The sequence below is a fragment of the Chenopodium album genome, chromosome 9, assembly GCF_948465745.1.
Source record: "Chenopodium album chromosome 9, dcCheAlbu1.1, whole genome shotgun sequence".
Taxonomy (NCBI): Eukaryota; Viridiplantae; Streptophyta; class Magnoliopsida; order Caryophyllales; family Amaranthaceae; genus Chenopodium; species Chenopodium album.
This window is the reverse complement of record NC_137842.1, coordinates 71613292-71625569: the sequence shown is the minus strand read 5'-3', so window position 1 is coordinate 71625569 and position 12278 is coordinate 71613292. Positions and strand designations below refer to the sequence as shown.

Sequence of the window (12278 nt, the reverse complement as noted above, 5' to 3'; positions counted from 1 at the left end):
CGCGGGTCGGGTCAGTTCGTGTCACATTGACAAGTGTACCCCTCCTCACCCCCAGCCCAGGTGAATATATCTAAACCGGTTATAGCCCGTTACTCTCTAAATAAAAACCTAGTCGCAAATTCTACTTCAGAGAATAGTGAAGAAACACTAGATCAACCACAAAATATGGGAATAGAGAAGGAAATTCTCAGGCCAGGCACCGGTCCCAATCCGGTAACCGGTCAGAAAGTCACCGTTCACTGCACTGGTTATGGTATATTCTCTCTCCTCCCCTTTTCGTTTGTTTTCATGTAAATTATATTAAAAAAAAAATTTAGGGTTTATTAGTGTTTTTTTGTGAAGATTTTATCTTGATTATATTATCTTTTAGCTAATTATTTCTTGTTCATTAGATTATGCTTTTTTTTTTTTTTTTTTTTCTAATGTATAATATTAAGTTTCAGCGAAAAATAAATTAAGTGCCATAAAAACTGATTGAAAAATTGATTCTTGTATAATGTTATTTTTTTCCCCCTTACTTTTTTGGTAGTTTTGATTGTTACTACTGGATGCATTATTTTGTAATAATTAATGATTGTGGTTAAATTTGCTAATTATGCTTGTTTAAACTTTAAATTGTTTAATGGTGCAGGGAAAGATAGGGATCTCTCTCAAAAGTTCTGGAGGTATAATGGGTTTTATTTCTTTTGTTTTAGCTAGTTTGAAGTGCAAAATTAATTCTAAATCCTAGTTATATTTGTACTTTACGATTTCGATTTCGTTACACTAAATCGTTTCGTTCACCTGGCTTTTATAACAGCACCAAGGATCCTGGGCAGCAAACATTTTCATTCAATGTTGGCAAAGGAAATGTGATTAAAGGTATGGTAGCGAAAAATTTCTACCCTTTATCCTTTAATTTGGTATGATGTGTTTCGAAATGTGTACTTTGTTGTGTATATAGTTTGTTGATAGCTTTGATGTCTAAACTAGTTTCTGTATTGTGAAAGATAATTTGACTTCTTGGTGTGATTTGGTATATGATAAGCAACCGAACTTTTTAATAGCCCGAGCTGAATCTTGCTTATTATGCTTTGTTGGCAAGGAGAATAGGAAACGATGGTTTATGTTTGTTTGGGGTCGATGAATTCATATCGAATTGTTGGCTTCCTCTTAATTTGGATCCTTGGTTAAGCCTTTCCTGATAGGTCGTGATGAAAATTACAAGTGGTAAAACATATTTTCCTTGTGACTACAATAGACACACTCCAAATTCCATTGTACATGTTTCCTCTTTCCTTGAGCAACTGCCCAATTGGGTTACGAGTCCAAAATCTAAAATTTCCTCTGCATTTTATCCGAACATTCCTATCACAAATCTGATAATTCGGCTGCTGGAAACCTGGTCAACCAAAAAAATCGAACTGATTAAGTGCAAAAATTGTAGATATCTATCAGTTGAATTTACCTCATATATCACTTCTGCTGCCAAGCTAATGCTTTTAATGGAATTGATTACAACCTTATTATCTTCTGCATGGTTTTGTGCTACCCTGTTATTGATCTGAAATATTCAGCTAGTTATTGAGTATTGTCTGTAATGATTTCAGGATGGGATGAAGGTGTGCTCGGAATGCAAGTGGGTGAAGTTGCTCGTTTAACAGTAAGTATCACTCCTCTTATTATACTTCGTCACCAGTGTTTATCCCCTGGTAGATAGATCTGTTTGGTTCCTACACTATGCTAAACTAGTGCTTGGATAAAATGTGGCATAATCCAAAGTCCAACTTAAAACAATCCCAAACTAAATTTAGTTTTTGAAAGTTGAAATAGCTGTTTCTAGCATTATGTTGTCTGTTTTCTAAATTTACATGACTACATATTATAGACATAATCATATACGGAGTAAGTCATATTACTACTTATTTTGAGTTGATGATATACAGTTTATATCAGATAATATTTGAAATCTCAAAGCCAACAATTACCTGAGTATGATACTGAACAACCTTGAACCTCCACTCAATACATCGGTTTCTCTGTATTCTGCATAAGATGCTCTCTTTAATTGTTATGCTTTACATAAACAATTTTATTCTGAAAATCCTTTGGCTAATGAAAAGACTGATGGATCCAAAATTATTGTTCAAATTTTCAGTGCTCTCCCGACTATGCTTATGGTGCTGGCGGATTCCCTGCTTGGGGAATACAACCTAACTCCACCCTGGTGTTTGAGATTGAAGTGTTGAGCGCTCAGTAATTAGCTGCTTACATTTTAGTAAAACCATTTTCACAAAACCAAGAATAAGATGTAGAACTATGGTTGTCTGATTATCTGCTTGACTTAACATGTATGTGCTATTGTGCAATGCTAGTATTCATCTTTGTGTGCATCAAGCCTTATAATAATCTCAATTGTTTTACCTACGAAGTAGACAAGTAGTGTTTTTTCCAATTCGCTCCGTTAATTGCAAAATGCAGTGCTGGTTACAAAGGGGAATTGTAGGAGGGTGGATTTCTGGGCATTTCAACATACAAAAACTTGAAAGAGATGCATCGGTTGGGGTACCTTGTTCATAATTGATCGATTATGGTTGAGGTACTTTAAATAAAACTAAACGTTCAAGGCTCAGCTGTTTGGGTGCCTGAGATCCCAGAAGTTTTACGTAGTAATTATATCTGATCTGATTAACTTTAACCATAATTATGTGACTCGAATCTAAAATTAAATCTTTATACAGAAAGTTTATTCTTCTTATAAGCATGAATATGTGGATGGTTATGTTTGATTCGACTAATTTAAGTTGATTACGGAAATTAACCTAGTAGTCATGTTCATATATCGTATTATGGAGGATACAAATCATACAATTGATGGGTTGTCTATTGCCTAAGCCTCCTGATAATGAAGTACGAGTGGTTCCTAACAAGTTTTGATATAGTGAAAATTAAATTTAAGCAAACTCTCACAACAGTTTGTTGTAGAGAAAATAATTTGGATTTAGTGAATAAATTCAGATAAGTAGTACTCTGTATTTTTTATTTATTTTGAGGAACGGATAATTTAAGTACTTTATTACTCCGTTAAATTTAGTAAGAGTAGAACATAGTCATTTAATCTCATTGTCTTTAATTCCAATTTGATACTCGTATAAGTAATAATTAATGTACTTATAATCATCACATTAATGATCAACAAAATGAAATAGCAATAACCAAAACATAATGCATTGTGATTAGGTTAAGCTAGTAGTGTAAGTAATTGAGGATTAAACATTATCAATTGTTGATTGGCCTTAATTTTATTCATAAAATAAAATAAAAAACATTGAAAGCATTCATCAAACACAGTATACTAATCAGTCAATCACATCCCCTTCTATTTTTATATAAGTAAAGCACTAATTTTTTTAATATTAGGTAAAACCCTTATTAAAAAAAAATAGTGCTTGAAGAAACTAATCTTTGATATCCCGTTTTCCGCATATTAGTCTAGAAGTGACTTCTTTCGGCTCAATGTGTAATAATATGTCTACTTTGTCTTTAAAAATATTAACATTTTTACATATTATTTTTCATTGTTCTAAAGGAAAAAATAAAAATTTATTTTCATCAAATATATAATGAATCTTTTTTAATCATACCCAATAAACAAAATATACTTTCTAAAAATAAATCATGATTATATTCTCCACGAGGTGGTTGACGAAAAAAATCACTCACCCTCACGCCTATGGGTAAAAATTAACAAAAGGAGAGTTGATTGGCCAAACTTTAGATTATGTAATTACGTTAAACTAAATAATCTAGTATAATTAATTCATCTTTGACTATAATATGATTTAATTATCATCACAATAAAGAGGGAATTCCTAAAATTAAGGCTTTTAATTTTGAAATAGTGAAATGAAATTAGTGGGACCTATAAATGTCACCAAAATGGTAGACCTTATTATGTGACAAATGAACTTGCTTAGCTACTTTGGTGTTTGTTCCCTCCACTTGAAGCAAATGGCTAATGACACCAAGCGTGTTATTGTTAATAATTTAATTCATTATAGCTTAATTGAATTTATTATCATATATATAGGTGGTGAATTATCAATTGACCCACAACGTTTAATAGATTTTGAGGTGAAGAGATGAAGTATATGTGAAGCTTGATCATGTTTTAGGCACGAGTTACAGTTGAAAGAATGATTTAATTCTATTAAATTCAATGTTTAAGCCGGAAATTATTAAGAAAAACTATGAATGATGTTCACTCTCTAAAAGATATCAATTTTACATATCTCGGTTACTATAATTATTTAACATACAACAATACAATTAGCCAGTCAACCACTACTACATAATAATTAAGATATATACTATCATATCACTATAAAACATGTCGCACAAGAGCTAATCAAAGAACTGCAACCAAGCACCAACATCATATTAGAACCTATTTTTATTTTAGCTTGAGATTGGATCTTTGAGCAACTATCTAGGGTTTTCCAAGAGAATTTAGATCAAGCAAGTAGAGGTGATAATCAATAGCACTGTCCCGCCGACCTAAAAAGCTAAGCACAGGTTTGGACAAGCGTGAACACGTAGTTTTAGATTAAATTAAATCAGTCCAATTTGAAAAACACTTAATAAGCCCGATATTATTTTAGGGGTTTGAGCATAAGATTTTATACAAAAGCTTGATTCGGACATATTATTTTCTATCACCTCTACAAGCATGTTGAATACTTGTATCTCACTAAATATTGCCCAACTTTGAAAATAACAATAATTACTAATTCGATTGTCTTTGTCAACTTGCAAAGTACATTTTACAGTGACATACATTATTTTGTGCCTTTGTGGGTATCAATCTATCAATGAATCAATCTCCATGTCAAGCTTAAATCCTCCTATTAAAGATTATCAAAAGTGATGGGGAAATTTATTTAAAATCTTATAATTTGATTAAGCATACATTTCTACAAGGTTAGTGGAGAGTGATCTTCATTTTAGGATTAAGAAATTAAATAATTAATTACATGTACTTGTGGAGCAATCAAATGGACTATTTGTAGTATAGTAATAGCATCATGAATTAATGACATAATGTACTTTAATTTCTTGACTGGTAGTTGGACTTCTCTCATTTCGACTATGATAGAAAAGCTTAGTTAATAGCATGAAACTAGTTTTTGTTTGTGCTAAGTAATACGTATTTGTTTATCAAGATGTTTATGTATGACTAAAATTATTACTTCGGATTATTCTACATAAATTTTTAATACACCGATATTTAGTCTATGTCACAAGATAAAGAGATAAAACCATAAAAGTGGATATACACCACAAAAAATTTGATATTTTTTTGGTATAAAATTATGTAATGTCTCAGGATTAGAGACTTTTTACTTACACGTACTTTTAAATTGTTGCAAATAATATGAAACAAAATAGTACATATATAAATCGTAAAATATGAAAACATCATATAGTTGATGTTACATATGACTGCCTAATTGGCGGCCAGTATAAAGTTCTTTGGCATTCATCCATAGATGAACATTATCTACTGCACGTCGGCACATGTACAATTGCATAAAAAAGAAACAATTGAAAATACAACACATGCACAATTTTGGTATTGTACTGTTTGTTACGAGTACCATGCATAACAATTATAGATTTATGGAATTAGGTGGACATTTTCTAGGGGTAAAAGATATATATAGAACTCTACGACCATACATGCAATAATTATACGGAGTAACATTCTATGGGTTTAAACCTTATTTTTCATAAAAAAATACTAGATACGTGTATAAATACGAGTTTCAAGCAATCATACTTTATAATTGATAAAACTCTATATACAAAACAAGAGAAAACAACTGGATCAGATTATTAATATCAAACATTTCTATTCGCAAATTCAATTTACTTAGCAAAATTGAAATCAAGTCAATAAATAGAAATAATTTTAGTTAACTAAAACTAAGGTGGTAAACATACTTCTAATCAATAAAGCTTTGAAGGGATGGTATATTATACCAGAATAAATCAATCTCACACAAAATAATGACTTAAAATCAATTTCCCAAACTTTTACATCTTATTGATAAACTGGTTTGACAAATTGACATGGATGTCTCACCCAACTTCATCAACTTATCCATCATTCTTACTTAAAAAGATGCACACCAAGGCACCACCTACTAGTTGTTTTTTTGTGTTTTTTTTTAGACTTCCCCTCTTTCATTTTTTTTGTTCAAATTATTAAACATGCAAATTTGGTAGATTTTTTTTAGACTAGGAGGATAATAACATATCACATGTTCACTCCACCAACTTTTTACTCCATATATACTATAAGAGATCATTCTATTAACCTGATTTTTACTCATCTTATCTTATTATATCTTATCCATAGATTATAATTATATATATATATATTTTAATTATAGTACATTGAATTTTTTTTTGAAACAATAGTACATTGAATTTTGATAACCTTATACATCCGAAGTCGAACTTTCGAAAACAAAAATAGCATGTGTCATTTCATCCGTTTATATGTTCTTTATTAGTATTTTTTTTTTGAAAAAACGCATGCTCTTTAATAGTATTATACTCTTTATTCGTCCTAAGTCAAACTTTGAAAACGAAAATAGCCTGTGTCATTTCATCGGTTTATATGTTCTTTATTAGTATTATACTCTTTATTCTTTAATGGCATGTCATTAGAGCTGTCAGTTTCTGACCCGAACCGTTAAACCCGACTGTTTCGAACCGATCCGAAAAGGAACTGAACTGCTTAAAACCCGTTTTTTGGAAACCGAAAACTGACCCGACCCAATTTTTTCCTACCCGAAACTGAACTGAATCGAATTTGTGCGAACCGTTACTAACCCGACCCGGTATCAAGCCAAACCGTTGCAACCCGAAACTGAAAGCAACCCAAATCGATTACGCCTAAACCCGATAGTAACCCGACCCATTTTAAACCGAAAACCATTAAAACCCGATAAAAATCCGATAAACCTAAATCGTTTCAACCCGTAACCCGTTGTGACCGAACCGGTTTAATCCGTAACCCGTTGTGACCGAACCGTTTACGACCCGTGACCCGTTGAGACCAAACCGTTTAAAACCCGTGACCCGTTATTACAATCTGTTACACAATATGTTTATGATCTAATCCGTTTCAACCCACTACTCGATAAACCCAACTTATTTATGACTTGACTTGATTATAACATGACCCGTTCCTATCCGTTATCTGACTAATTCGACTCGATAATCATCCGACTCAATTTTAACCCGATATGATTTGATTAGAAACCCGCTTCAAATTGGTTAAACTCGTTTTCAAACCAACCAAGTTCAATCTAAACCGATTATAACCTGAAACGATAATGATTGGACCCGATTTTACCCGATATGTTTTGAACCGAAACCCATTTTCGAACCGACCCAGTTTAACCCAAACTGATTATGACCCGAACCAATTACGACCCGTCCTGATTAAGACCCGAACTGTTTTTAACCGAAACCCACATTAAACGGGCTAAACCCGTTTTCAAACCGACCCGATTCAACCCAAATTGATTATGACCCGAACCGACTAGAACCCGACCCGATAAGGACCCAATCCGAATAGAAACTGCAATTACAAAAACCAAACCAAACTGACCCGATAATTTTCAAAACCGACCCAAAACTGACCCGCTAATTATTTCAACCCGTTATAAACCGACCCGTTATAACCCGAAACTGATAAACCCTACCCAAACCCGAACTGTTTACCCGAATTGACAGCCCTACATGTCATTAAAGAGTTTGGCAAAATATTACCCCCGTGCGGTTGACACTTTTGACACTGCATACAAAAAAGGTTGGGGGTAATCCAGTGAGATCACATTTTATCTTCTTTGATTTAATTTAATTTAATTTTAACAACATCAAAAAAAAAAAAAAAAAAATCTCTATAAAATCATCCTTCTGCCTTCTCACCCCTTTTTGACTGTTGTATTCTCACCCTCTTTCTCTCTCTCTCTCTTCACCCACCATTTCTCCTGAACTCTTTCTTTCTCCCTTTATTTGCAGTTTGCAGTCAGTAATTGGTTCATCTGATCAAACTACTCAGCAATTTCCCATCTTTTTCATTCACCTGAAATTAGTTGGTAAGTTTTGATTTTTGTTATGAATTTTTGTTTGGTAAGATTGAAGAGATTAAGAATTGATTGTTGTTTGGTGAATTGTAGCTGATGATAGAATATATTTACCCAATAGTTAAAACCCCATGTTTGTTTTGTCAATTAATTCTTAAAATTTTTATGGGTTTGAAAGAAATTTATGATTTTGGGTGTACCCATGATCTCAAATTGTTGTTAGTTAATTATGAGAATTAGGGTTTTTGGTAATTGATATGTTACTGAAGAAAAGATGACGGAAGTTAGATTGAATCTTGATGTTTAGTTATTTCCTGTATAAATGTATAATTATCTTACGAGTACAAAGAAGAAAGTAAAGTGATTACTTGGTAATTTTATACTCCGTAATTATTAATTTGCTGCTTCAAAGTTTGTATTTACTTCATTAAGGAGTACTGTATTATTTAAATTGCAGCTTTAAAGTTTGTAGCCTCATGAATTAGTATCATATGTGAATTTAGTTTATGTATGTTTTTGTTGTTCTGAATTTTTTTTGAAAGTTTGAGTATGAATTATACTTTGTAGCTTGTTATACTTATAGCATGATTCTTTACTACCTTTCTTCTTAGTATTTACTGATTGAAGGTTAGGCTGTGTACATATTTAGCTGCCTTGCCGCGAATGGTGGAATTTATACTGGTTATTGTATTAGGCTTGTTGCTCTTTCGTCCCCTTTAGATATCGGAATTCACACTGGTGGTTGTTGTTGCTGTTGTTGTTGCTCTTACACCCTTTTCGATATGAGAATTCATACTGGTTGTTGTTTCTGTTTCATCTAGAAAATCATATATATTGTTGTTAAATTGCTGTCATTTTTTCGTGCAGGATCTTTATTTACCTTTAGGTTTTGTGGTTTCGCAAACTTCAGGGATAGGGATAAAACAGCATGTGTTGGTTCTGCTCTTCCATTGATGTACACCGCTATGTTATCTCTTTGAACTTGTACTGTAAGGTTATCCTGTAAAGTGTCACCCTTTTTCCGTTGATTTTCAATAAGTCATTAACTGAATTTTTCATCATTTACCATGGGATCTAACCACGTCGCCGTCGTTCCCTGGTTTTGGTACATTATTATCTAGATTTAAGAATAGATATAGAGTTGTTCTAGTTTAGAACTTGTAGTATTATTGTCTTCCTTCTTTGTCAGCGTTTAACTACCATTCCACTAAAATATCCCTTTGGTGTCATTCTCCTTCAGTAATTCGGCCTCTTTCATTTCCTTAGAAATCATCCTTCCTTGTTTGTAGCAGTGGTAGTAGTATTTCGGTCTCTTTTATAGCTCATTTTGAGGGTATTATCTGAAAGGATTTAGTAGTAGTTATGGTGTGTCAAGGAGCAAGCCAGTCAAGATTTCGGGCATTGAAGCATGAGAATGGGATCGCAGGAAAAGCAACCATAATAGTTAGAGTTATAGCTTGTTTTCAACTTTTGCAGGATTGCCAGGTATGTGTCAATCACTCCCTTTCAACTCAATTTGATGCATTGTTTTCTGCTAATGAAGATGAGCTTTTGAGTATCTATTGATTATATTCATTTTTTGTTGCCTGCAGGCTGAATATTTTCGTCATTTGCTTAAACCTGTAACGTAGATTGGATTTGCACTAGCTGTTGTTAGTTTTCTGTTGAATATTTCGCGTTTTTTTCTTCTTTATTATAATCTTGAGGGAGAGGCTGAATATATCATATTGAAGCATCTATAATATTGGTTAGTATCAAAACTTATTACCATTCATTCTCGTAAAAAATATTCATCTGGTTTGTGTAATAGTTAATAAAATTTCTCCCTTTCCAACTTTAGGTGGGTTTTTTCAGTTTAATGGTTGAGCTGAGTAGCTCTTGGCTTTGTCAGCAACATTTTCCTTTGGAATCATCTGCTTTCAGAAACTGCATGATTGCACCCGTTGAGCACAGGCAACACGAGTTTTTGCCTGCTTCTAAAAACCCTTGCAGGGTTTCAGCAAACTTGGACTTGAATGGATTTGGGTATTCTGGATATCCCGAAACAGGCCTTACGATTGAAGGTTATGGCTCAATACAAAAATCTGTTCCTCATTCTCAGACCCCACTTACTCAAAATCAATATCACGGAGAACAGAATCCTCTGTTTCCAGCTCGAGTTGGTGGTGGTGAGAAGCCATCAACGTGTGAATTACCTTCTGCTCAACAGAAGAAGTTTCTCATTTTTGATCGGTCAGGAAATGAAACTAGACTTATCTTTAGTTCTCTGTGTCCTCGGGTGGAGAATCTTACAACTCCACTAACTACTACTTGTCCTGCTTGGAATCTGCCAGCTGAAGAGTCATTTGGTGCATGCCACCAATATCTTGCTGAAAAACAAGGAAGAATCATCGAACAAGCTTGGACTAAGACACCTGCTTTATGTGAGGAGTCAGGTGAAAATGAAATTATTGACGAAATCAGTGAAATGCGTGAAGATACAGAAGAAATTAATGCCTTGCTTTATTCTGAGGATGACAATGATGATAATGATGATGGCTTGGAAGATGATGATTGTGATGGTGAGGATGATGATGAAGTGAGCAGCGGTCACTCTCCATTGGCCAAAGAGATCAGAGATTGTGAGAAGCAGGAGGACCAAGAGGGTGAAAAAGATTTTTATTATCAAGTGGCTAGTTTAGAAAGATCTTCAAAGCGGCAGAAAGGCCTTCATGGTGGGTTTAACAGAATGCGGCATAGCCCTGCATATGAGGATGTCAATGATGGAGGTTTCATCGATGCTCCCAGTGAGCGAATGTGTCCTACGATTGGTACCAAGAGACCTAGAAAAGATAAAATCCATGATACATTGAGAGTTCTTGAAGGTATAATTCCTGGTTTGACGAGCAAGGATCCATTAGTGATCCTAGACGAAGCCATCAGCTATTTAAAAGGTTTGAAGTACAATGCTGAGACCATGTCATCAGGAGATCCAGATAGCTCCAGCTCCTACGAACCTCTAAATTGAACGTCCTTAGTCACAGTCCAAGTTATCTGTTTAACGTACTACTCAAAGCCAGAGTGAGGAACTCCGCTTGTAAGTAGGTCCTTTTACGCTGTTATTTTCTTCTACTGGGATTGTACATAATTGCGTAATAAACACATAGCTAGAGGGTGCAAAGGTGAGATCTACGGCCTCAGATCAAATCCAATGGTGGTCATCATAGCACGAAATGAGGCCTCGTTCATTGTCATTGTTGACGAGTAATGATAGTAATACCTTTTCGGGTGTCGAAAAAGTCTTGGAATAGAACGCATGGGGGATGACTAGTGCTTGTTTGTGCTGGAAAACGACCCAAGGCAGGGACCCTGAAATTTGAAGGAAGAAAGACTAATATGGCTTCTTAGCAGCATGCGCATTAAGTTAAAAAAGGCCCCCACTTTTTATTTTTACCTCTTATTATTCTTTCTTGAGCTTTCATTTCTTTAAAGAGGGCCCCTTTATCTTTTCTTTGCTTTTCTTTCTTAGCCTGAATTGATTAGGCCCCATGCTTTTCATAAGCCCTTGTCTTAAAGTGTTCTCTTAGTGGTTTACTTAGTTACTGTCATGAGTTTGTCTGTAATATATAATTATGTATGTTGCTTTTGTGATTAGTATACTTTGATCATGTACCTTATTTGCACTCGGCCGAACGGTTAAAAGACGGAAAAAACCGGCTAAAAATGAATTTCGAGCATTCCCGAGGGGTACGCTTTAAGGGTAAATTAGTAATTTTACACATCGTGACGTATTCGAGTATTGTACTGTTGTATTGTAGTGCAATTTGTTTAGTGAGGAAATGAAATGAAATGTCATGTTACATCTTTTGTGCACCAGAAGAGGCTGTTTCCTTGCTATTTGGATGAGGGATTTTTGGGACCCAATAAAGATCATAATAGATTTGTAATTGAGAATTGTTGGCTAAAATGTGGGGTTACATACTTTTTTATATTATAAGAATACAAAATGAAATTATGGTTACATTCATGGCGGTGGCTTATTTATAATTTTGTGCACCCACCTGGCCTTGCTTCTTATGGTTTTTCTTCAAGTCAATGATTAGGGTATTTTAGTCTTTTTTTCATCGGCTGCTTCTTTTCTCATGGATCTAATCATCT

General features: G+C 33.9%; 2 protein-coding genes across 2 annotated transcripts; both read left to right on the top strand.

Moving 5' to 3' along the window:
* The first annotated feature begins 108 nt into the window (after positions 1-108).
* LOC145560470 (peptidyl-prolyl cis-trans isomerase FKBP12-like) lies at positions 109-2372 on the top strand. The gene is made up of 5 exons (XM_081621725.1): positions 109-253; positions 632-665; positions 800-861; positions 1590-1642; positions 2138-2372. Exons 1-5 carry the CDS (start codon positions 166-168, stop codon positions 2237-2239), a joined length of 339 nt encoding a protein of 112 aa, XP_081477851.1. The 5' UTR covers positions 109-165; the 3' UTR covers positions 2240-2372.
* Positions 2373-8001: 5629 nt separating this feature from the next.
* LOC145559162 (transcription factor bHLH143-like) lies at positions 8002-11792 on the top strand. Its single transcript, XM_081620592.1, has 4 exons — positions 8002-8153; positions 9009-9626; positions 9734-9888; positions 9982-11792. The coding sequence occupies exon 4, from the start codon at positions 10000-10002 to the stop codon at positions 11146-11148; it is 1149 nt and encodes a 382-aa protein (XP_081476718.1). The 5' UTR covers positions 8002-8153; positions 9009-9626; positions 9734-9888; positions 9982-9999; the 3' UTR covers positions 11149-11792.
* Positions 11793-12278: the final 486 nt, after the last annotated feature.